Source organism: Miniopterus natalensis, chromosome 19 (genome assembly GCF_054644295.1).
Source record: "Miniopterus natalensis isolate mMinNat1 chromosome 19, mMinNat1.hap1, whole genome shotgun sequence".
Classification (NCBI taxonomy): domain Eukaryota; kingdom Metazoa; phylum Chordata; class Mammalia; order Chiroptera; family Miniopteridae; genus Miniopterus; species Miniopterus natalensis.
In genome coordinates, this window is record NC_142099.1 from 16,120,467 (window position 1) to 16,146,963 (window position 26,497).

A 26,497-nucleotide genomic window follows, 5' to 3' on the forward strand; every position below is an offset into this window, starting at 1 on the left:
AGGACACCTTTTTGTTTAAACCAATGAATCGATTATGAGCATTTGCTTGTAACAAGTTAAAGCTAGATGGCGAAGTATTGAAAAGTGCCCACCCTAAAATTCAGGAGGAACCTGGATCCTAAATCCAGTTCTTCTGTAGGCTCCAATGGCCTAAGACACATCACTGAACTTCTTTGCATCTGTTTCCTCCATAGGTAAGATAACTAGTCATAAAAAAGTCCCTGGCTTAGGGACTTACTCCAGAAGATAGTATATATGAAGCACTAAGAAGAATGTAATTGTAAGACACTAATATGGCTGCCTATTGAAGACCTATAATAAGCTTTGTCCATATTTCAAGATTCCTTTCAAAATCATTTTTCTAAATATGACATTTCGTTTGTTCATGATCTATATGCACCCCTCCACTGTCAGAAGTCCCAAGCATGCATGTGAACACTCTTGTTTTTAACTCTATCTTCATACACATTTCGTGTGTTCATACAAGGTTAGGGGGATGCTTTGAAGTATCAGGAGGCCAGGTAAGCAATATATGGAAAATTTGGAAACCCTGAATTGTGTTCTTAAGCTTGGTCAACGGCCCACGGTGTAACCGGACGCAAATCGTTTTCCCCGTCTGAGTTGAAGTCACTTCTGAACCCAAAGTCAGTAAGAACACGGGGCTGCCTCGCAGAATTGTCAGCGAGCATAATGAATGTGACCATATGCCATTTTGAAAAATATAAAGCACTAAACAAATAGTCTGTGTATTTTTAAAATTGCCCTCTTAACTTTGCTTGAACGAGCTCAGGCTGTTCTGCCATGGTCTACCCAGGCCCTTGCTTATTTAAACATTTCCCTGATTGAGTATCATTTATCTTTCCACTGTTTTGCCGAGAGTCATTAGGGCCGCCATCGGTTCAAACGCCGCTTTGCTCTGCGCTGCATTAAATCATCGGCACAGGAAGTAGCGCTTCCTGTCTGGAGCTGCGAGGAGTCGCTGGACACAAATTAGTTAAAAGGAGGAAAAAGACCCCATTGCAAATCCATGCCGCTTCCACCTTCTCGAGAAAAACACACACGCCCGTACACAAAGCCGCGCGGGCGATGGCCCTGCCCGGCTCCTCGCGGTGAGCGCCGCTTCCTACGGGGCTACACCCCGCCCGCCTCCGGGCAGTGGCCGGAGCTCTGCCGGCCCTGAGGGGGCCTCGCAGGGCCGTGGGGAAGTGCGCTCCGGCCAGGACTTCACCTAGACTCCCAGGGCCACCCTTGAGGCGGAGGCTGGCTAAGAGGAATGTGAAAAGAGCTGATTCCTAGGAAACTACGGTTCTCTTTGTTTGAAATTCAGCTTTCCGTACCTATCCGAAAACAGTTTTCCCTACCTAGGATGCCTGCTTTTCTTTGAGTATTATTTTTATCCACTTTCTTACTATACATGTAAAAATATGTAGTTTTATATCTATCTATCTATATATATTTAATTATATTTTGTATATGTAAAAATACAAACCCCCCTTTTTTAAATGGACTCACACCCTCACAGCATCATATCGTGCCGATGTCTCAGCCCCCTGTGTTCGTTCCAGAAGCCCCCCCGTCCAGTACAAGGAACAGAGATGTGGTGACTGCCCAGCCCTGTGTCGTGCACGTGTTGATTTTTTATTTGATTTGAAGTGAAGAGAACTTCAGGCGAGAGAATTAACCAAAGAATCACAAGTAGAAAAGAGAAACTTCGACTCCTCTTTCTCGGTTCCCTCCACTCAGCCCTGCGGCTTCTCTGAATGGCTTTGGGTGGAAAAGCTAGTTGTCCTTCAAAACCAACAGTGGCCTCAAACGGGTCCTGTCTTTGTGAACTGTCCCTGTCCAACGCCGTGCTTCGGCCTGTCGCCTCTGGAATGGGCACAGCCACTCTGCCTCCTGAAAAGGAATGTGTTTCAGCCAAGATTCCTAAGGCTCAGAGTTTGGTGGGCAGTTTCCTTTGAAAGTTTACATTAAGTGCTCTGCCACTCAAGTCTCCATATGGAATTGTTTAAGGAGTTTAAAGCCAGCAATAAATGCCTCGCCTCAGACATACTGTAAGCCTTTGTCTATTGAAATGTAGCAGCTGTTTCATTGCTTAAACATACCAGGTAACAGCAACACAAAGAAATAGCAAGTTTATGACAGGCGCTTGCCCTGACCGGGCTGCAGGCAAAAGCGGAGTTTGGTGCAGGAATTGAAAGTTAGGGCACACGTGACAACGCCCCATGGCGAGCGCATTCCGGCGGCCTTTTCTCTGCAGCTCCCCCACCAGGAGTTTTCTACCAGAGAATCAAGAAAGGGGACCCAGCTTTGCTTTACAAATGCGTGTGGCAAAGTGGCATATGATGCTGTGACTGAACCCACAAGACAGCCACGCGTTGGGTACTCACAGTTTTGCCCAGATTCGAAATGATGACTTTGATGGGGTTGCTCGAGATCACACAGCTGGGGTTGGCTGGATCGAGATGAAAACCCAGGTCTTCTCATTCAGCCGGATCTCCCCTCCATTTCAACAACAGAAAATGCATATGGCGAGGTTAGGAAAACCATAAGTCAACCTCCCCTTCAAAGTAAGGGGCTCCTATCCGCATGGCTTATACATGGGGTCTCTTCCCAGAGGTCCATATGACACGAAGATTTAATTAGGGTTTGTTGAAATATGAGAAACAGTGTTTTAAATCTAAATAATTTAAAACATTGTTCCTCGTATTTCACCCAGCCCAGATAATGCGAAATAGAATGTGAAGGTTTTATGAAACTTTTGAAGAGCCAAATGCGGAACCTAGAGGCCTCTCCCCCGCGGACCGTGTGCTTCGGCCTGGGCTCCTGGACCCCTGGAGACCACAGCCCCTCTCCTGGGCCACTGGCACTTCGGTGGAAAATTAGTAACATGTGCCCTCATTTCAAAACTGATGGTCATTTTAATGTCCATGGAGTAGAGTGTTTTAAATGTTCGTTATGCGAGAGGAAAGTGCATCTTAAGTACCAGAGCACCGGTTTGTTTCCACGGGTCAAGAATTCAGCATCCTTCTGCAGAAAGAGATCAGGGCCAGGACCTGGAAGCCCCCAGCCCTGCTCCCCGATCCCCATCACTGCTCACCACGGGTGATGCTCCTGGCTTCTCTCACCACAGGACGGAATCTCACAGCCTTTTTGCATCTAACTTTTTTACAGTGTTGTGTTTGTGATTTTTAAAGAAGGAAACCTCTGTTGGTGTCTAGCCAAACTAAATCCCTGGGAGACAGAGAAATGAGAGAATTGTGAGATCGCGAAGATTCACAAAACTCTCACCAAGCTCCTCTCCAGAGTGAAGCATCTTTGAACTTCTCGGTCACGTTTTCATGTGCGTCTTTGTGGGAACGAGAGCCCTCGCCGTGTTCCTCGCTGCGGGCCCCCCGACTGGAAACAGAGTTTTAAGGAAATGGTCTCCTTAGTAACTGAATTGGATGAAAACTCTAGAAATGCCCCTTCTGTTTGTGAGGGCTTTAAAATGGTCTCGGTGCTGAAGACAAAGAAGGGTTAAGATCCAAAACTACCGCAGGTCGCTAGAGAAGCGTTAAAGCGCGAGAGAGGAACCATATGGAGCATGGTTAATGGCCTCACATTCCTTCGCGCTGCGCGGGGCGGACGTGTTGCAGTTATGCCTGTTTTTCTAGCCCGTAGAGTCTGAACTGGAATGAGGTTTTGTGTGTGAGAATTCTTTTGTGAGCCATACAAAGATGTATAGGTTCTAAGGTGTTATAATTAAAAGCATAAATCTTATTTCACTTCTCACATCCAAGCAGAATCCGTCTATGTCACGTTCCGCGAGGGTATTTTCTACATGCTGTTCCCCTGAAAGGGACCTTGGCCTCAAATTGTCCTGCAGAGCCCTTGATTTCAGTGTTTGTCCCACCGACATTCAGACTGCTCAGAAAGTCCCTGAAGTGTCTGGAAACTCCCCGAAGTCCCCCCTCCCTCCCCGACTAGCAGGAGAGAGAGAAGAGTCTTTCTAAAATTTTGCTTAAGTGCAAAATAAAATGTCAACCCGTGCTCTTCACTGAACTCTGCCTCTGGGTGCCTGCACCACAGCAGCAGCTTTCTAGCTGCTCTCCGCCTCTGCCTGCAGTGCCCGCTGAGCCTGTACGCCGCAGAGTGAGTGCCCTAGAGTGAGTAGCTTTTGTATGCAGAACACTGGCTAAGTGCTGGGCATCCTGCTGGGTGATTTGTATTCATTTTTCCCTTAATCCTCGCACAACTCTGAGGCAGCTACCACCACAGTCCTCATTTTACAGAAAGGGAACCTGAGTCCCAGAGAGGTTAAGTTACTTGCCCCAAAACAGTGAGCGTTAGAGCTCAGGCTCAGATTCAGAGCCGTCTGATCCCAAAGCACACCGTCTTCGACCACAGCGCTGTGCTGCAGTTTCCTCTCACGCTCGTAACACCCAGATTATTCCAGAGCGTTGCCCAGTCTTTGGGGGAGTCGGCAAGTGTCCGTGTGTAACATTTCGACGTGGAAGACCTGACGCAAGGCAGACCTTTGATCAGCGTGCTGAGACGGGCCCCGGCTATTTTATTTCGTGGTTTGTTTGACAGTTGCTTCCTCATTCAGATCTGCTTTAAATCTGTTTCTTGGAAGGATCGTCTTTTAAATTGTGTTTAATAGATTCTAAGTGATACCCCAGGAAGATGTAAAGCTTCCAATGGGCTGAACCCAACCGACGGCCAATGCCAGGAAAATCGTCTGGTTTTGAACTTGGAGCTGCCCCATCCCTCCAAGCGTGCACACACCCAGCGGCGGACGATGCGTGCGGATGTCCGTGACTCCCTGGGTGCAAGTGAAAAAAATCTTTCAGCCCAGTTGACTGGCCTTCCTCTGAATCTGACTTTCCCCTCTGGGCGTCTGATTTTCCCTTCTCTCACTCACCCAGACCTCAGTGCTCTGGTCGCCTCTTTTCCTTCCCCCCTTGTCCTTTCCGTCTAGACTCGTGCGGTTGGTTTGGCCTCTGTACTGTTGTGTTTACCTGCCTGTCTTTCTCAGTCCCTGCAGCCCTGCTGAATTCATCCCTCGCCATCTCACAAATGATGGACATTTATCTCCATTTGCAAACCCTTCTCCCGTCACAGCCAGGTTAATTTTCCTAAAACTCTCTTTCATTGTTTCACTGACTTGCTGAAGAGCCTTCCACAGCTCCCCATTGCCAAGTGGATCAAGTTCAAACACTTTCCCTTGGCACCGGAGGCCTTCGCATCTGGCCCCAGGTTACCTGGCCAAACTTACCCCCCCGGCCAGCTATCACACGTAAACCCCCTGCTCTCCCGGACTGGTGTCAGAACACATCTCGTACATGAGATTACTTCCACATTCGAACCACTTCTGGTTGACAAAATATGTGCAGAGGACATTTCTTTATTTCCCAGGGAAGCTGTGATCTAGCGGAATTTTCCGATTAGTGGAATTATTTGCGTGGTTAGATGCTATAACGACACCCCAGGAATTCTGAGCACCTGCCCGGTATTCTGCCGTCTGCCTGAATTTGTAACAGTTAAATATACTGGCCTCTGGCCTTTCCTTGGGAGATTCAGTTACTCCAGATAAGTGTTAGTGTTCTCATTTAACAGAGAAACCAAAAAATCCAAGTCGGTTTATTTTTCCGGGCTTATGATAATTCGCATACTTGCTACACCACTCTAAAGTGATGCTTGAACATAAACGATCTTCTCCTAGCACAGTCACAGTGGGGTGAGGGGGCCATGGAAAGAGCACTAGACTTCAAGTCAGCAAATCTGGGGTTCAACTTAATATGTGGCTTTGGGCAAGTCACTTACAGTTCTCCAAACTTCAGTTTCTTCATCTCCAAATTTGGGATAACAATACATTTCCAGAGTTTGTGGTGAGAATCAAGTCAGGTGACTTATGAAGGCACCTGGGACACACCATATGTCATCGACTCTCACCTTCATTTTTTCACGGTTACTATTTCTGATGTGTAGACATATGCGACACTCAGTGGCATCTTGACACTCTGTCACAGTTTTGTTTTTGTTTTTTTGCATGCTTTTATTGGTTTCAGAGGGAGGAAGGGAGAGGGAGAGAGAGAGAGGAACATCAATGATGAGAGAGTCATTGATCGGCCGCCTCCTGCTCGGCCCCTGCTGAGGATCGAGCCCGCAACGCCGGGCATGTGCCCTGACCGGGAATGAAGCCATGACCTCCTGGTTCATAGGTTGATGCTCGACCCCTGAGCCATGCCAGCCGGGCTGTCATCGTTTTAGTTGGTGGTGTTCTTCTCTTTCTCAGTGACACATAAAATAGTGGTGCATCTTCAAATGAATGGCATCTCAGATTTGATGAGCTGCGGCTGGTTCTTTCTCCCTCGGTGCTGTGCCTCGCACGGAGTGTCCATACTTTAGCCTGGTTCCATCTGTCTGTTAACCTCGTATCCGGAACCTTGTATCACTCCTCATCACCGTTAAGTAGCTTCCACTGTAAACTTCTAGAAAGCCGAGAGTGTATCACTTTCTTTGTACGATAACTTTCATAAGTATGGAAGGTTCTGTATTTAACAAGTATTGACTTCTTGATGGTAATTCCACTTTTGATAGCCCGTTGAAACCTAGGGTCTTCACAGTATTGCAGCGATTCTGGTAAAAGCTGGGTCAGGGGCTGGGAATACCAAGGAATGGTAGCCCGTGTTACGACATCTGTTCTTTACGTCACTGTCTCCTGTTGAAGATGCTGCTGCTTCCCTGGGCCACCCTCCCTCTTCTGTCAGCCAAGCAGCCTCAGGCCACTGTGGGGATGCTGGCGCAGCCCCAGGCCCTCTCTGGGGGCCGCAGGGTTTGGCCCTCTTTTCAATGAATCCGTGTGATGTTTTCCGTCCCTGTCAACAGCCACTGGGTGGGGGGAGTCTGAGGCCTGGGAGGATGGTGAAGAAAACGAGTGAACAGATGCATGGTGCAGCCCTCTTCCCAGGGTGGACACCCGTGGACTCTGTCCGCAGGCTCTGGCCAGTTCCTACCATCCGATTGCTCACTCCTTCCCATCTGTCTTCTCTGGTGACCCAACAGGTGAAAGACTTCATAAACTCAGAGCTCCTAGCACAGCTGTATTCTTCAGAGGACCAGAACACCCTGATGGAGGAGTCGGCTGAGCAGGCTCAGCGCCGGGACGAGATGCTTCGCATGTACCAGGCCCTTAAAGAAGCCCTCGTGATCATCGGCGACATCAACACGGCCACGACGTTCACCCCCGCCCCGCCGCCCGTGGACGACTCCTGGATCCAGCACACCCGCAGGTAGGAAGGTGGCCCACGCCCCCTGAGGCCTGCCAGGCTGGGGCAGTGCCATTTGCTGGGAGTGCTCCCCTCAACCCCTTTAGAAAAAAAGAGGAACAAATATATTTAAGTTCAGGAGTGAGAAAGAAGGTCAGGTCATCCCAACACCCATCAGAAACCAGCACAATACGTCTGTATGGTGGAATATTACACAGCTGTTAAAAAACAATAAGGCAGTCCTGGAGGTACCTCAGTGAAAAGGTAGTCAAGTTCAGGTGAAGCTTTAAAAAAAGTAAGTTGTAGAACATTTATGTACAAAAAAGAGGAATTTATAAAGAGAGAGAAACTACTGTAGAATATAGTTAAAAAGAAACGACTATTGGCTGTCTCTGTAGAGTGACACCATTTAGCTTCTTACTATACCTGTTAACATTCCTAACATGTATCTGAGTTTCTCAGTCAAAAAATAATTTTTAAAAAGCCATCAGGAAGTTATAAAATATGTTTTTAAGATGAATTCAGACAGAAAGTAGGAGTGGTAAATTATTAATCTCTTTCCTCAGGTCGCCCCCTCCGAGCCCCACCACCCAAAGGAGGCCGACACTGAGCGCCCCCCTAGCTCGGCCTGCATCCGGCCGGGGACCCCCTCCCGCCATCCCCTCTCCGGGGCCCCACTCAGGGGCACCCCCAGTTCCATTCCGGCCCGGCCCATTGCCTCCCTTCCCTAACAGCAACGACGCATTTGGAGCCCCTCCGCAAGTCCCCTCTCGGCCCACCAGGGCACCTCCCAGTGTCCCCAGGTAAGTGTGCTGTGTGGAAGACAGTGTGCTCTTCGGTTCTCTTCTCGTAGCACAACAGACAAAAGTTACTTGAGAAAGAAAATTGCAGAAATCATACATATTTGCAGTTTTCACCTGGGAGGGGAACCCTGGGAAATTGCTGAGCATTACACCATTTAAAAACCAAAATGTGGTCTAAACCTCTCCTTTATCAACTGGCACAAACCAAAGAGGACTCAAGAAAACTGGGTCCAAATGATTGACATTTTGGCAGCTGTTTCTAGAATTTGATGGAAAGCTTTGAAATGGAAGAACTGGCTGGGCTGAGGCGAGCTGTGTGCTCCAAGGTCGTGAGCCTATCACCAGCTAAGGCCTTGCCTTCTCTGTTACCAAAGGAATTCTCAAAAACTACTGACTTCAAGGAATATTATCCATCTGCCCTCTGAACTATGACCCTTAAGATCAATATTATTAACATTAATGTAAGCAGCATAAAAATCTGCTGATTAGTCTGCAATTGTTTTAAATTGTGAGTAGAAATTCCTGGACCATGTAAGAGACAGAACACTGTACATTTGAATGATATATTCTGGCATTTATAAGCAGATTTTCAGCCTCAATTGTGAAACAAAATAGCTGGTAAATAAGTGGAACTTGAAACACATATGTAGTTACAGCTAGATTCTCACCTTCCTACAGTTACAATCAAAATAGGTGCAATGTGTATAATTAGATATTTTGAAAATAGAAGGAATTAGGTTTTTAAAAATAATAACAGAAATTTCAAAAGGAAAGAAAATTAGCCTGTATAGAAAGTTCATTTTAAAAAATTCAATTCAGAAGATTAAAATATTTGTATGTTCCACGAAGGAAGGCCTTCCTGGGCATTTAACAGAAGTGACCTCCAGCCACCCAGGAAACCGGGGTCCCCTCCTGCTCTGATTACTGTGCTTACAGTCATTTGGATCTTCAGAGGGCAGGGTGCAGTGAAGACGAAGGCCTCTGAGGCTGGTAGGCGGAGGCTCCTGGGGCAGGGAGAGCGGGACGTGGAGTCGCACCTGCCCTGCACAGGCCGTGGCAGCTCACTGGACTCTGAGCCAGCAGGTCGTCGTCTATGAAGCTGGGACACGTTCAACAGGCTGTTGCCCAGATCAAGTGAGATGCGGTGTTTGAAAGAGCCCGAGAGGCTGCAGAGCATGGTGGTTGTTACCATTATCATCATTTTGGTCCCAATCAATGAGGATATAACACTCTCAAACCTATATATATGTTTTTTTCTCTAAACCCAATAGGTTTGGCGTATCATTTGTTTGGGACGAAGCTAAATTTCTAGTTATAATGAGAGTAACAACAGCTAACATTTAATGTGCTCTCAATAGATCTAGGCTCTGCCTTCATGGCTTTGCAGGTACATTTGTGTTGAATACAACAAACCCAGTGAGATAGGTTATTATCTGTTTTTTGCAGAGAAGACACAGAGGTTAAGCACCTTGCCCATGGCTGCTCCCCCAGCCCCTGGAGGAGCCGGGCTCTGATCCCCAGCAGTCCGCCTGCAGAGCCCCATTCCCCAGCCACAGCGCCAGGGATTCTCAGCCTCGACGCTGCTCACATTGTGGTTATAGGGAGCTGTCCTATGCATTTTGGGACGTTTAGCAGCATCCTGGCCTCTTCCCACTAGATGTCACTTGCACTCCTGCAGTGACATTAAAAATGTCTCTGGACATTCCCAAAGGCAGGGGTGAGGAGCGATGAGCCCCGTCCGCTCGAGAAGCAGGGCCCTGCCGGGCTCCAGAGCCTCTCCCTTGCACAGAAGGAAGCATCCATGTCAGTGCTGAGCCTCACTACAGGCCAGATTATATTAATGTCTTAGGAAACCTCAGATGGATTGGACAGTGCCTGTCATTGTGCCAGGAGGGCATGGAGACCACTGGGGGTGGGTGTCTGGGCGGGGGTGGGCGGGGGTCCCATCCAGGAGCCTGACGTTGGCCATTTTGTCTGTTGAGCTACAAGGAGGAGCCCGAGCCACCCTTGCCGCTTGTGCCCGCGGTGCACATGCATGCCTGCCTGCGCGCTTGGCTGCCTCGGTCCCTGGCTGCAGAGAAGCCGCATGCCGGTCCCTCAGACGTGCTGTGCCATGCTAAGCTGGTGCGTTCGGCGGGCGGGGTCGCCCTGGGTATTTCCGAGCTCGCTCCCAGGAGGCGGTGGCAAGCATCGGTAGCCCCAGCTCGAGAAAGGGGACACCAGGTTTCGTGCGTCTGCGTTGGGGAATTTATAGCACAGCAGTCGCGTTATTCAAAATTTCTAGGATATTCTCAAGTTAGAGCCAGACTTAACGCGACCCGGCCTTGCAGCGTCTCCAATGCAAAAGAGAAAGGAGAGTTCAAAGTGGAAGAGGAAAGGGGGGTGTTTTGTGCTGAGCCCTCAAGTTTTGGGCCAGTTTGGGGCGTTGGGAGGGAAATCCCGGGGTGGGGAGGGCACCTTAGGGAGAGCAGGAAAGACTCCGCCAGGATCCGAATGCCTGTTCAAGTTTAGCTTTAGCCGGAGAATTCTGACCACATAAAGTCTGTTTTTAATAAAAGCCAGAGCAGGAATCCTACCAAATGCAAGCCAGAAATAGGGTTTAAGATTTCAAAAAAAGAGAGAAAAAGAAAGACTGACAAAGATGAAAGAAAAAGAAAGAAAGAAAGAAGAGAGAAAGAAAGAGAGAGAGGGAAAGAAAGGAAGAGAGAGAGCGAAAGGAGAAAGGGAGGGAGAAATAAAGCCGAGGGAAGCTCTTGCTGAATTTTCACCTTGTTCCGTTTATTTACATTCCCTTTTCCCTCCCTGATTCGCCTACATTTTCTCGATGAAAAACTTTAAAAAGCTGAAATGCTATTATCCATCATCTCCAGGAAGACAGCCCTTAGCTTTACGAGAAGGAAGTCTGATTTTTCCCCCCCAGTTCTTTGCTTTCTTAAGGGCCCTTTCTCCTCTTTTATCTGAAACCAGAAACTCGTAAAGTGACAGGGCAGCATGGCCAGCGTCCCCGGCTCCCGGCGGGGCTCTGGGATCACAAAGGCCAGCCCGGACCACGGGGCATATGCCTGTGCAGTTGTCTCCTGGATGACTCGCGGCTTCATTAGCAAGTTATGATCTTGACTTTTAAGAGCCTGTGCACTTTTATTTTAACCCAGTTCGAAGGTAATGAAAGCACGTGAACTGTACAGAAACCAGGAGCGTTCTGCCCTTTTTTTTTTTTCTTTTTTTTTTTTCTTTTTTTTTTTTTTTATAAAAGATTATTATTCTATCTTTCTATTGCAATGTAAAGACAGAGGGAAGACAGAGTCTGGTGGAGTCATTTTTGGCCCAGCTCTTCTCAGCTGCTCAAGCTGTTCTGGGTCGTGTGCTTGGAGCCTTTTGGGGAGGGAGCTGGAAACATTGCAAACTACACCCCTGTTTTAATTAATTCCACCTGAACATGGGGGGCGTCTCAGTCCCAGAGAGACTCACCAGCACGGATACTTCTGTCATTAGTAACTTGAGTTTCACAAATCCAATGTGTGGGACACTTTCTATCGCCAGAATATTTGGGTCGCCCCTCTCACCCCACACGACGTCTGTGAAGGGGCTCAGCCCTGTTGAAAAACCCCAGCCAGTCGTGTCCTTGCTCAGCAAGATGATCCTAAACAGGCATCGCCACCTGGTTGGGGTTCCTCTCCTACTTGAAGCTCCTACTCTTCATGGTGCACTAACTTTAGGGCCCATGTAGCTATTTTCGGTTACAACTTGGTAAAATTAGTTAATTGGGAGTCACAGCCTTGGCCATTAACAGAATAAATGAACTGAATCGGAGTGTGTTTTCCCTGGCAACAGCCAATTCTGGCATTATTTCACTCATTTGTCTTCTCCCCTTTCCTTGGGCCGAGCTATTTTGCAACAGTCAGAGGGGGATCGGGGTGGGAGGAAGGGTCTCTATCCAAGGAAAAGCAAACTACATTGACCTCATCACTCAGTCTTCTATTTTTAAAAACTTTGAAAAATAGAAGTTCTGTCTTATAACCACCCTCCTCACCAAGGCTGGTGGTGTCTTCTGAAAGTGGCAAAACTGAATCATAGGCAAGGATTTGGCTTTTCCTTCAGCCCGTCCACATGACAGAAGCACAACACGGGAACCAAAAATGCTCCACTGAAAGTCTCTGGTGAGCCCCACGAGGACTCTGGCTGGCGTCCTGCACTGCACGGATGGCCCCGGGTGACCTCCAGACGATCCCAGGGCTTCCCACTTATGCCCTGCGGCTTAGGCGGTTTCCTTGACTCTACAGGGCACACATTGAGCCCCATCACAATCCCACATTCTCAGTAACTTACTGTTAACCCAACCATGGCAAAAGATAGAGAAATCCCTCTACCTCAAGGCAGTCTGTGCACTCATACTCCGTTCTTTATGGAAGTTGAAGCCATTTGGGTCTCTTTACCATTTAGTTCAATCTTGTTGTAAATGTTTGGCCTGGATACCCTGACGGGCTACAGCGTCTTTGCATATTTTAGATGTTGCTTTGATTGACAGTTAACTCAGAGTCCCTTTCACTTATGGGTACGGTCTCCTTGTTCAGTTTTGTTATCTCAGCCAGTCCCCGGAAGTGTGAGTAAGGACAAGCCCATGGTTCTTATGAGTGTGTCTTTGCATCCCTAACATCAAGGTTTGGTGCCATGAAGGATGAAGCGGCCGAACCTTGAAGTCGGGGGCTCATGGCCCACGGACAGTTAAGCGACTGGTGTGACTAGCCCATGTCTGACTCCCCCGCAGTCATGTCCTGGGAACGTCCCGACTTGCTTCCTCCTCAACAGCCCTCTAAGAGTGTGACTCCTCTTAGCAGCTGGGTGCCATTTGGACAGATGATGAATTCGTCTTGTGATTTCTGATTTCAGCCACGGGCTTTCTGTTTTCCCCACGTCCGTCCCCTTTAAAGAACAAACAAATAAATTCATGATTAGGTATTTGGATTTTTCCAAGGAACAGTTTTTATTTTTAGCAACTGGCTCTAAAAGTCAAGCAAATATTTTTTTTATTTTATTTTTTTAGAAAAAAGGTATGATTGCCAAGAATAGAATCAACTCTGAGGTGTTCTTCCTGATTCTTAACGTTTAAGGCATCTCGTGAGGCTACTATGTTCCAAAATTTGTTACTGAAATCCCGAATGTGATTAATAATTCATTGCAGGTTTAACATGAGTTGTCATGGTGCTTAATATGTTTTGATGAAAACAGAAATTTGGCCACAAGCTGTTCACTTAAGAAAATGTCCAGTTTAATTTCAGCCCCTCAATTAACTCTCCCATCAAAACCATTCCAGTTCCCCGGTGATTGTGGTTGTAACGTGATATTTCACTGAGGTGGATCAAGGGTTCATGTCGGAGCTTTTCATTCTTCAGGTCTTGGTTTCAGCCTGGTCTCAGTGAGGTAGGTGGTCTCCTCCTTGGGTCTAGCAACTCGAGTCTCCTTTACACGGACATCTCCAGCCCACTGCAGTTCAGAAAGGCTGGTTCTGTGTAGACAGGGCCCAGGAACAGAACTGCGAGCGTTCCGAGGACCATAATTTAGGAGCTTTGCACACTTGTCTAGGTAGATGTCGGATGGCCTTTCTGTGTGCCCCTTCTCTTACTTTCCCAAACATCCCAAGTTTCAGGAGAGTAAGAAACAGGGAAAATAAGAAAGGATCTGCAGGAAGCAAAGTAAAAGGCACATCCGTGCTGGCAGACAGCAGTCACATCCAACAGTGTGCCCCTGGTGGCCCGGTGGTAGCCGCATTGAGTTAACCAGGCACGCGGAGTCCTCACTCCAGGACAAGTCATAGCAAACCTCTCTGGCATTGTCCCGTGTGGGGCTCTAAATTGCTAAGCTTCGGCCATTGCAGACAAAGCCTTTCTGAGTCTCAGGGTTTCACCTGATTGACAGAGGAAGACAGCCAGGGCAGGACCTGGGCGGTGCAGCTGCTGACCAGTGAAAAATGCACTAAACGATGATGATTCTTCCCCTAGCCAGTCAGCAGCAGACTATCCCCCGTCAGCATCTGCTGACTGTTCCTATATACAAGTTGACGTCAGCTCAAAGGGAAAAGCTCTGCCCAACGTCAGCAGACACAGTCTGCAGACACACGAGCTAGAGCTGGATTTCTCGCTGCCCCCTTTTGTCTCCCTCGCTGCAGAAAAATAGTGTTTTCACAGGGAAAACTTGCCTGTTTGGATGGCCATGGTTAGATGGCGTGTTTTTCTATGACTTCCAAGTTTCATGGCACAACACAGTTCCTGGCTTTTGTTCACCTTTAAATTTTATCCAGGCAGCAAATTACAAGAAGGAGCCGCTGGGCGCCTCTTCCTTCCCTTTGCCTTATCAGCTGCACCAAAAGATTAGACGTAGACTTGAGGTTCCTGGAGTCACTTTAGCCGATAAACAGTCAGGAGAGGAAGCATGAAAATAGAAATGCTGGTTCTTTCACTCAGAATGTGCGCTGAATGCCTACCTCCAGTGGCATGAGGAAGGAGCTGAGAATTTAGCCGAGGGCTTGATGGCTCTGTCTGCTTGTCATTTCTTTATTGCTGCTTAAACATAGGATTCTAAAATGCCCGACACCAAAATCCTCCAGCTCACCCAAGCCAGCATATTGTAACCGTTGTCTGGGGGAACCTCCAAATCTAAACACATATTTATACCCTTTAGTTGCCAAATGAAATCCATCTGGCTTACCAAATGCTGTTGCCAAAAGAATATTACACTTTTGGTCTGGCCAGTATTTTTAAATGCGGGGGAAGGGGATGGTGTTGGAAGGGCCTCGAGTCTGTGAGAATCTGCTTGTGTGTTTATTGATGCCACATTACTGATATTTAGAGGAAGTTTAGGTCATATGGCAACTCTGACCAAAAATAGAAGAAATGCTACATGGGACAGCGTCTGAAGCCGCAAGGTATTTGGGCTGTCCTCCCGGTGGCGTGGTACCATCTCTCCCTCCGCTGCTTCTCCAGCCATCAGAGCCACATGATAGACAAAACCGCAAATAACAAGTGCTCTAATTTCTGGAAGTATTTTTCAGCTGTTCCCATAAACACTAGGAAGCGTCCACCCAGTTTTCCAGTCAGAGTGATCAGCTCACGGGAATGGTACAGAGAATACACGTTCCGTCCAGGGATGAGACAAGGCGCTTAGTCAGTAGGGCGAGTAGCAGAATGAACCCTCGGCCCCTCGGTCCCTCCTCCCCCGGGGCAAGGCCGGGCCTTCCGACCTCAGGTGCTCAGGCGCATGGAGAACGCCGCATCTTCATGAAGTCTGCTCTTCCCTTTGCACACAGAGAGACAGGGTAGGATTTCATACTGTTCTTCCTGCACTTCTGGGAGCCCAGCAAGTGTGCAGGTTAATATAAAATTTAGACATAAGCTTCATTCCTTCCCTGTTTTTTGTGGAAGGGCGTGGATGACCACCAGCCAGATAAACCACCACCAGGGAATCCCCGAGTTTCTGTGGCAGTTTTGAAAACCAAGAGGGAGTGAGATGGTGTGAGAAGACGTCAGGTGGCTCTGAATATGATATAGAAAATGACCTTATTTTACAATCAAATATCGCAGTTGCCTCCACCACGTAAAGACTGCCTGTATTTAGTTTTGGGTTTCCATGAGGCAGCTTTGTCTAAATTTATTTTGGTCTGTATATATGGTGTTCTTCTAGAATGAGACTTCTTATGAGAGTAGGAGATGAGAAAGACTTTGACAGGTATTTTGCAGCACGGAGAGACTAAAATGAAATTATTCCACTTGGCAATGGATATTTATGCAAGATATATTCTGGACCATGTGTGTTTTTTTAAGCTTATATTAGGATCATTCTCAAAGTCAACTTTAAGAGTGAATGAAAGTTTTCCCTCGAATAGATCTCCCCTTAGTGCCACATTCAAGGGCCTCAGCCAGGAGTCTGCCCACTCGCTCTATCTTCTGACCATGACAAGAAGCTATAAAAACTCAAGAAAAGGTCTACTGGTTTCTAAAACAACTAGAATTTATTTTTGCTTCTTAGTAGTGTTGGAAAATATTTTAATAACTAAAATAATAAAACTTCATGTGAGGCTAATTCTACCTTAATTATCGCCCCTTGAGGTGGAAAATTAACGAAACATTAGTCAATGTGTTAACTAGAGAAATCACTGCCCTAGTTTGCCTCCACGTATCTGGGTCTAAAAGTCAGAATAAAACTACATACCATTTGGGGGAAGGAAAAAAAAAGCAAGCTTAGAATTTTAGCTCTAACTAGTACTTGAGCACTCAGGACAGAAATTCATGGACCAGAAAAAATCCCTGCGGCTCATCAGCACCCTTCAACTAACTTAAATGCCCTATAGTTCAGTTTAGGAAACTGTAATGAGGGATATTAATATGATTGCTTGATTTGTTTTAATACTTCAAACATTCTAAATTACCCCCATTACCATCGGAACAGTACTTGAAAACTAATAAAAATACTGAAAACTCATTTTACAGCACCAGCATCTTTGAATAAACATGTTGAAATAGTGTTTCTCACTTTTGCTTAAAACTTTGGTGCGTGATGGATTACATCTTATAGGTTTCCTTCTTTTTAAGTGTCCTCACCTCCTCGCACGCAGAACCTTCTCTCCTTCTGTGGCTACTCGATATATATTGTTCACTCAGAGTTGCCCAGGTGCCCAAGCAGGACATGGACACTCATGCCAATAACCATCATTACTATCGTTCCCAAGTCCCCTTCCCCATAGAGCAAGATGCCTCAGAACAATATTCCTAAGGGTCACCAAGGAGTCTTTGCAATGTATAAAAACTTCCAACATCTCCCCAGACTGTTCAGTTTTTAGTTACAATGTTATTTTTATCATTAAAGTTCGATTTCTGGGTTTTTTTTCCCCCTATGGATTTCATACCACTTGTTCAAGTGCATCCTGAGATGTAAAAATACATGGCTAGAATAAGGAAGGTAGCGCTGGCCGTCGCCTCCCATTCAGAAAGCAGCGTTCAATCCGAAAAGCAAGGTTTTAGACCATCCCTCCCTTCTGCGTCCTCTCTGTACTCCCACTCGGGACCCCCAGTCCCTCCCACTTCCCTGACTCCCAGTCGGCGGGCCCTGCACCCCATCATTTAGCACAGCCTGCCTTCGGTTACTTAGGACGGACACCTGCCTTCTAGCTGTTTGGCAGGCCCGCGGGATGAGGTCATCAGAAGAAGAAAATGTTCTGGTTCTCTGGCCTCATCCACGTACAGCATCATTCAAAAGAGTTTTCTGGGAGTGGGGACGGAGTGGCTTTGAGATCCCCTGGTCGGACATCCTGTAGGAGTGTGGAGGAACAAAAGTGGAAACGATTTTGACCCCTTGTAGAATAATGGAAATAGAAATCCCATCTGCCTTTGCCTTTCCTTTCGGCAATGTTTACAGACGGACGAGAGCCCTTCGTTTGTAAACACCTTGGCTTTCCTCCCTCCGTCCAAGTCCAGCCGTCTCCTCAAGCGCAGCTCCCGTGCTCTTTAGGGCGCTGTGTTCCTAAAAGCATGCTTTGTGAACCATTTCTCCAGGACGATGGCAGTTTTTGTAAGACAGATGTCTCAAAGACATATGGTTTTCATAGGTTTTTCCGTCTAGACTAGCTTTATTTAGTGACTTTTGGTCTGAATTGGCCTAGTTAAAGTTTCTGTAGGAGCTTGTATAAAAATTTTTAAGTGTGGGCATACCACTAAGGTGTAAAACAAAAAGCTTGACTTCTTGGCGAGAGATGAAAAGGGGCGGTTGAGAATTTCCTTCAGGTTAAGTAATTCTGATCATCCTGGAAGCCCAGTAAGTCACCTCCCGCAACACCATCCAAAATGGAAAAAAAACCTCACCCTAAAAATCTGATAACTGCAAAATGCATATACTCCTCTCTGTTTCCCTGAGTAGGTTCTTTGTGTTCCCATTGTGTGTGTGTGTGTGTGTGTTAGAAAGCTCTAATTCTTTCTGCAGACTCTTCACATGGCCCAAGGGACATATGATTCCTTGCCCTTTTAGCACCAGTTTTTACAAACACAGCATTTCCCTCATTTTAAAAAAAGCACCCAACAAGCCACTGAGTAAAGGAGACGGAACATTTAGGAGTTTTTGTAGCACCTTCAACCACCAAAGGAAATGCAGATTTTGAGCCAGTCAGGGACCCATTTGGAAACAATATGACACTTGAAGAGGGCAAGAATGACTTCTACACGCGCCCAGAAATGGGCCTACTGCCCCCTCTTTTGCAAGAGCGAGGAAGGGCCCAGCTCCAGCCCCAGCCTAACAGCACCAGGAGGTGGACAGAGCAGATGTGGGCTGTCCTGTCCCCACTAGTCTCATCCTTGGCTCCGATCTGAGCATTTAATTGGACTTAGTCACATGTTTGTTCACTGAGAGGGCAGCTTGCTTGTGCGGCACGGCACACTGCCTCTCTGTTTCTCTGTTGGCTTTCAACTTTCTGGTTTTGAAAATCTGAGCTGTAGGGCGTGCTAAAGCTCCTCCTGCTGGAATTTTTGTTGAACGGCAGGGATTGTAATGAGTCAAGGTCTGCTCTTTGTCTCCATCTCTGCCGCTGGGGCTGACGCGAGGGACTAGAAAAATATCACGCGGTGCATTTAAAACTGGCCTTTTAACCCGCCGGGTATCACGGGTCGGGCAGACATGAAACGTCGGTGCAACATAAATCCTCAAATCCCTCATGCTCTGGTGTTTGTTTTAAAAAAATATAAGGAATTGGAGGGTTCTCTTTTCCATCCATATTTCTAATTCCCTATTTACACTCGCTGAGGTGAGGCCCAAGTCAGATTCTTGTGCCTGAAAGGGTCTCGCTCCCTCTTGGAAAGGGGCCAGAGTCTTTCCAGGGCTCCACAGCAGAAGGGAAGGCTACACTTGGATACAGAGATTCAGTGACGTCCGTCGTCTCCCGCCCTCACTCCTTTTCCTTCTCTCCCTGAGCCGAGATGGCAAAGGATGCGAGTCTCAGAAGCGGGAGCCGGCCTTTCCCAAAGCTCCTTCCCAGCGCCTCCTTCCGGAGGGCCGAGTTGCCAACCCGTCCCTGGTGCCCGGGTGGGAGTGAGGGGAGGGCAGGGCAGGAACACAGGAGATGAGGGGGTTAGAAATAGCTTTACCCCAGCTACCACCAGTGGGGACTAGGTTTCCACAGTACGTAAGTTCTTGGAGAGCTCTTTGGGGACTTCTCAAGAGAGAGAAAGAGGGAGGGAGGGTGAGAGACAAACAGAAGGAAAACAGCCGTCAGAAGGGACCCGCCTAACTCCATTTCATAGCCGTGTGTGAATCTCCTTAAAAATCCATGCGCTTTCTCTCCATGTGGCTTTCTCACTGCAATCCTCTGACCTTCTGCTTTTTTTTTTTTTTTTTTTGCAATCTTTCCGTCTTTTTCTCTACCCAGCTTCTCTGTTGTCAGTGAGACAGTGCAGAGGTTAAAACATAAAAAGGTAATGTCAGAAGGAATGCTTTTTTGGAATCCTATTTCGATACAACCGAAAACCCTTTACGTGATCTGCTCTGTGCATCAGCACTTGGAGCAAAACAAGTAATTTAGACACTTGCAGTGAAGAAGGACGAGACACTCGCTTTCTCAGGCCGACAGTACTTCTGTTTTCTCTCCTTCGCACGTACCGTTTCCTGTTCTGGAAGGCCGGTCCCCTCCACCTTCCCCGTGCTCTGGAAGTCCTTCCAAGTCCCCAGCCCCTTTCCAGCTCCAGGCTGAGACTCCAGGTGTCCCTCCAACTCCCAAGGCACAGTCCTGTCATCACACCGGTCCCCCTGTTTCCTTGTCTCTCCCCCCATCTCGTCTAAAAACTCCTGGGCAGCGACTATCTTTATTTCTGTACCTCTCCGTCTTTGTACCTCACACACAAACAGGGCTTGCTGGGGGAACAAAACTACAAAATGAGTTAATGTGCACTAGTTCATCAAAATTTATTTTGGAATTAGCCCAATATTTCATGCATTTTAAGAAACAACTTAAGCACAAACGCTTTCTCTCTTGTTCTGTTCTGTTGACAACCTCGCCTGGGTGAATGCTGTTGTAAAATTCTTCTTATGGATCATACACTGAGCAGAGCTTTGTGGGCAAGCTGTCCTTTCAGCTGCATTTTTGCTGCGCCCACAGAAGTGAGTGTGTCAGTACCACCCCTACGGGTGAAGTCCAAGGCAGATATTTAACACAATGCCAAGAAAGACTGCAACGTAGATTATGTTACCATTTATCTCAGAGACTACTCCATACAGGATATTATAGGTTTGTATCATCAAATAAAATTTATGGGCTATTTTCCTCCTTATGTTCTTATTTCAAATTCCATCAATCGATTCATACTTTCCCAGTGACATACACTCTAAAATCATGGGTTGATTTTCACAGGGGAAAGAAATGCTGGCTCTGATATGTAGCAAGAATCACATTAGAGAATTCCTTAAACCCTCGGAATGGACTCCAAGTCCCATGTTCTTTCCAACATCTACTGTAAACTATTCGTGGACAGCACTGGCTTACTCTGTTGCTAACACAGAAAAGGCCAAAAATATGCTGGATAGCATCCTATAGTATTTTTCATAATAAGTTACAAAATATTATCTTCCACGTGGACAGAATCATGACTGTTAGAGCATTTTTGTGAACTTAACTCTTATACCTCCTACATATGTAAAACCTGTCTTGTGAACCAATGCTCAAAATAAGAGCAAAGTGCGAACACCACGTTGACATTTTAAATACTACGTCCCATATTCTGTTCTCTTAGAGTGGACCTTCACGAGAGGAAGTCCTGGGTCCTAGCTAGCTGCCTTCCCATTTCACCTGGAGGTGCACTCCTCCTGATTTACCCTTGGGTGTATTTACCCACTCACGGTCTCTGAGCTGCGGGTGGGGACACTGCCCTCTGCAGGTGCCGTGGAAGGCCGTGAGCAGGACAGGGTGTCATCTCGGTTCACAGGAAGCTGACAGTGTCGTTCAGACGATAAGCTACGCATCCATGCCTTACACTCTGAAAAGCGATGCAAGGATTAAGTCGTTCCAGAGGGCTGTGGAGAAGCGAGGATTTCAGTCCCCGGGAGGCAGATACTGAGGGCACCCCCTAACCCAGCTCACCGGTGCCTGGCGCTGCTCTGGAGACGAGTTCTGCAGAGCCCCCTGGGAGAGGCGCTCTTCACTATGTTAGAAAACTCAGGAGGCGTTTTTTGTTTTGTTCTCCTTTGGTTTGTTTTCTAAGAAATTCGCCAGATATAGCCAAAAGAAAGGTGGTGTCTTACTTCTTGTGGTTTAGTAGACAAACACTTTGTGTTTGTTTGTGTTGTTTTTTTTAATTTTTTTGGACCTATTTCATTAACAAGATTTAAAAAAAAGTTGGGCAAGTTGCTATCAGGTTCTCATGGCTCCTAGGAACCAGAGAGGACTAACCCTCCCATGATCCTAAATGTAACTTTATGTAAACTGAAATTTTCAGACAGTGATATTTTAAAGCTTTAATTATATTTAATAAGTAGAGCTTATGGTATAAAAGAAGCCTATTGCATATTCTTTTTTATGCAAATAACTACCCACTTAGGCAGATATCATTACTGTAGAAGTGTCAATCTTTGTATATCTTTTTTTTTGGGGGGGGGTATTTTTTTTTAAGTCTGCACCCATCTCTCTAATCAGGTTGGACTTCAACCATACCCTCTCCAGAGATGGGAACTTGGGACGCTGTTGCAAGGGGCTTGTTTGGTGGTTCTGGTGATGGCTAACAGGAAAACTGTCACCATAGCATATCTTGGTCTTTACAACAAACACCTAAAACCCACTTGGCCCCAGCTTCAGTCTCATTCCCAAAGATATCAATCTTTGCCACCATTTATTCATCCTTCTTAAGATTTTTTTTCCAGCACTTTCTCTTACTGCTCCAGCATTATCTGGCAAGTGAATTAAACTGCTAAAATAAAGGAAGGTCAGCAAGATGTCTTATGCCTTAGAACAGTGGTTTTCAAAGCCTAGTCCCAGCACCAGCAGCATCTGGGAACATGCTAGAAATGTCTCACCCCATTAGAACTCTGCGGGGGACCCAGAAACCTGTGTTTTAACAAGCCCTCCAGGGAACTTGGACACGCCGTCCACTTGGAGAACCACTGCCTTGGAAGATGCCAGTGTGACTGCTGGGTAGAAAGAATCCCGGGCTGGCAGGCAGGAGGTGTCGGTGTGAGCACAGGAGAGGACGGGCCCTGAGCTCCATAGGCCCGGCCTGGCTCGCGCCTTTCCCCCGCCCCGCCCCAGGAGGGACAAGCGCAGGGCAGAGAGACCAGCCATGGCAGCGAAGGTCGCTTCCACTCACCCCTCATGCCCACGCACCAACCACGTGCCCTGCTGACCCCTCCCCCGGCCCATGTCGAGACTGGCTCACATCCTGAGTGGTCAGCACCTGCTAGACCAGCTGGCCAGCGAAGAGCAGATGAAAATCTGGTTCTTCCATTCTCAGGAGAGACTCGAAAGATGCAGGAAGGCCCATCGCATTCTCTCTTGTCAGCGAAGCCAGTTTCTCCCCCTCCGTGCCGCCCACCCTGCGTGAGCGTCTTGACTTTCTTACAAAATTTGCCATTGTCCGAAATACTGTCAATGGCCCATCCCTGCAGCTCGGCCTGCGACCTCAAGAGTTACATTCTCCCCTTTGATTTGGAAGCAGAAACATGGCCCTTCTGTCGTAACCATAAACCGCCCACACACAACACAGTGTTTCAATCAACACTAAGTGAGTCAAGCTGCTCCTGTTCTCAGTAGGAGGGGTCACTTAATGAAGCCCGTCGCTAAACCAGGGCAGCCGAGGAAAACTCGGCGCAAAACAAATAACTTCACTTTGCCCAAAACAAACTGTCTTATGAGGTGGATGTCTTTGGAAACTCTTTGAATGGTTAGGAACCGGACCAATGAAATGAACCTTAACAGTAAACCTTGAGCGTTTCTCTGGTGTTGAAGTTGGCAAACATCTGAGCATTACTTAAGAAACTCATGCTGAACAACTTCACGCTCTTCCTGAACTGCTTTCTAGTGGGGTTTTATACACAGATTACTGGGGGGTTATTGTTTGAGAAGTGAAATTATGCTCCTTTCTTCCAGAAGGGTTAGGGGCTCTGTAGGATTTTTAAGTTATTAAGTGCACATATGAGTGAGTTTCACCTGAGACTGGGCCTATTTTAAAGAGGTCATAATTATTTTGAGAGGACATGATGGAAATTTTATCTCATTCTTTCAGTCGTGAAAGGATGCTGTGTCTATACAACGGAAGGCCCTAGGGGCTCCCTTGAAAAGCTCATAATGGATAGGTTCTCTGATTTATTTATTTGAAAGAAAAAAAAAAATACTATGAGCACCGTGCTAAGTCCTGGGATATGGTGATGGACGAGACAAACAAAAGCTCAGGCACGTGGCGGAAAGCTGCGCTCTCCGGTCGCCTGGCTGGGCCTCCCCCTGCAGCCTCCCGTTACCATTGTCTTTCTCTTGTCCCGTCCGCATGGTGCAGGGGCTGGGGAGGTGGTTCATGAGGAGCTACTGGGCCATCGGAGCATTGAGATCTTTCTAGTCTCTGTCCCCAGTGTTGACTTCTGCCCTTTGCTTAATTTCTGGTTTCTTTAACCTCTTTAAAGCCCTGCCTTTTCTTATGACTTTCAAGTTTTATACGCCGCAGTTAAAATCCTATTTGCCATCACTCTGATCACATTATTGTATTTTCAAGCTCCCAGAACACATTCTCAGAGTCTGAATTACAAAAATTTGCCCTATTTTCCCCCCACTTAAAATGGGGTGCTATAGTAAAAACTCCTTGCAGATTTGTTTTGCCTCACTTATCTGCCACCAGGGGCAGATTCTGAGTCCTTAAAAATCATGCAGCATAATACAGTACACATGGTAGGTGCTCAGGAAATAGTGCAGGCCGTGCATAACTGGAAGGCGTATTATAGGTTCTCCAGTCTGAGTCTCCTGTGTCATCTATGAGGAAACTGAGGCTTAGACAAGTTGAGTGGCTTAATAATTGTACAAATTGGCCATTGGAACTGGAATCCACATCTTTCGACTTCTGATTCAGGATTCTTTCTGTATAAACTCGACACTTCAAATATGAGCCTCAAAGTGTTACGTTCCTTGCCTCATTGAACCTGCTCATCTTGACCTGGCCTATACTCTACTCCAGCTAAACATCTTTGCTTAGGCACTTTTCATATGTTTGTTTGTCCATTATTTAATAAATATTTATTCACTGCCTTCTAATCACATTATACTAAATGCGGAAGACGTGTAGTACATAGAGACTATGTGGCTTCTGCTCTCAAGGAATCTACTTGGGAGGACACAGGCAATAATCTAGAAAATGAATACATAATTAGAAACAGGGTTAAATGCTGTGAAATACCCAGACATCATGAAGTGATTGGTGGGGTGGTGGTCACGAAGGGCTGAGGAAAGACATTTGAGCCAAGAACAAAAGGATAAGAAAAGAACCCCAGTTTGCATTCCTTTCCCTGTTTGGCTACAATCCTTGGTTCAAGCTATCACATGTGCATGAAGCAGTTTTAATCCACTATGCCACACAGTGTCCTGCTCGTCACTGAACTTACAGTTTAAGGTCCACTGTTTTCAGATGAAATTCCCTAACTGAGTCTAGCCCATTATTGAATCTTCTAGTAGAGTTTCCCTTCTCTAAGTTCATTTTCTAGCCAACTCCCTTGCCCCTACCCTCCAATGACTGCTTAATTGCTAAGAATGCGTTCCTATAAGTAGCACGATTATTTATTAAACTCCATGAGAACAGGGGCCTATTATTTAGTATTTATTTCAAACATCTATGAAAGAATTGAGCAGTCAGATACTTTATAGGTGGAGTTTCCAAGGGTCTAAATCCTACATGTCAGTGTAGTTTTGTGTTTCTTTGTTTTACCATAGCACTCACTTACCAACAGATACCTTTGTGTCATGGAGAGATTGATGGATAACGCAGGCGCTTATAAGATGGTTCTTATCCGAGGAGTAACTTTCACTTATCCAGTTGTCCAGCATTCAGTGGCTGAATGACAAGCACTAAGATAAATACTGCAGGACTATGAAAATAAGTAAGACAACAGCCCATTTCTAATGGGGGGGAAAGAAGCATAAACCTAATTAGGATTCCATGTGCTACTGAGTCATGTTGATATGCTCTAGAAGCAATGTGTCAAGGTAGGGGAAGGGCGATCAGAGAAGACTTCATCCAGGTGGGTCTTGAAGGATGAATATCAGTTCCAGTCAATGAACAAAAGGACACTGAGATGTAACACCGTGCCAAACACTGAATGAAACAAGTTAAGTGGACATGACCTCTGGCCACTAGAACCTTCCCATCAAAGGGAAAATTGATGCAGGGTCAAGATGCAGGACGGAAGTTAAACAAATATGGCCATTTTAACTGAAAATGAGCACTACACTTTGAAAGAACAGGCGTCTTTTGCATGGTCATAAGTAAAAAAGGGATTATGGGAGGGTTTTTCCCAGTAGGGAATGGCCAGAACATTTCAGGTGGTCTTGGTAGCCAGTAGCCTGGCTGCAGGTAATCGTTTACTGGGATTAAACAGCTAGCATTGATTGGTTTAGTTTTGTTACTGGGCCTATAAAGTATTTCCAGTTACACTTTCAAAAACTGAGTACTTGCTTAATAATAAGACTAGTATCAGACTGAGTTGGAATGCACTTTCCCAAGGAAACTTTTCTTCTAAAGCCACTTACACATTTTTCAGGTGCAGGAAACAAAAGGAACTCTACTAATATGAGTTTGTGCCGAAATGGTTGATATTTTTACCATTAATCAACAGTATCTCTTTTGCTTTGATTTTTCCTTGAGTATCTGATTTTATTTTATAGCTTTGTGATTTTTTTTAACACTTCATGATTGTTTCCTTTAACTTTTCTAACTTCCTTTCTTCATACCTGTGAAAGGACATTTGATTTGGTCAATTTAGTGTTTCCAATAACAGAAGGAAATTCCATGACATTCAAGAAGAGGTCTTTCGGGGGGGGGGGGGGGGGGATGGCGCAGGGATCAATGGGATCAATGGGAGAGTTTTATCAAGAAGAAAGGTGTTAATTTGTAGAATTTGTTGAATTTGGTTGGTTATAAAAAGCACTCCCAAGATACTACATATGAAGTCAAATACACAAACAAAGACTTATTAATACATTTAGGAAATACAGGTGGAGGGTCGGGAAGTTAGGAGTATTACTTGGTACCTGGGATTGTCCGGTACAATGTTACGTTGTCCTGAGTTTGTTTATTCAGCTTCCTCAGTTATCAGAAACACCATTACCAACCAGAAAGTGAGCAAAATTACAGCTACTGGTATAACTTCTAGGACCCAAAATGAAAACGAGAGGTCATGCAATTTACTCAGGTACTCAGGTACTCAGGTTCTTGGCTACTTGGGCACTCA

The 26,497-nt window shown here is 46.3% G+C and overlaps 1 protein-coding gene across 2 annotated transcripts in view; it reads left to right on the top strand.

The window, feature by feature from the left end:
- The window catches only part of DNM3 (dynamin 3), a 348,064-nt gene that overhangs the window by 315,994 nt on the left and 5,573 nt on the right, over positions 1-26,497 (top strand). The window contains exons 18-20 of one of the 2 annotated variants that reach the window (XM_087827594.1): positions 7,051-7,277; positions 7,820-8,056; positions 12,715-13,705. In XM_087827594.1, the coding sequence (XP_087683720.1) occupies positions 7,051-7,277; positions 7,820-8,056; positions 12,715-12,751 (501 nt within the window). In that variant the 3' untranslated portion in view covers positions 12,752-13,705. Of the gene's footprint in view, positions 1-7,050; positions 7,278-7,819; positions 8,057-12,714; positions 13,706-26,497 lie in introns of those variants that run through there. The other variant, XM_016221402.2, reaches the window with a different exon arrangement.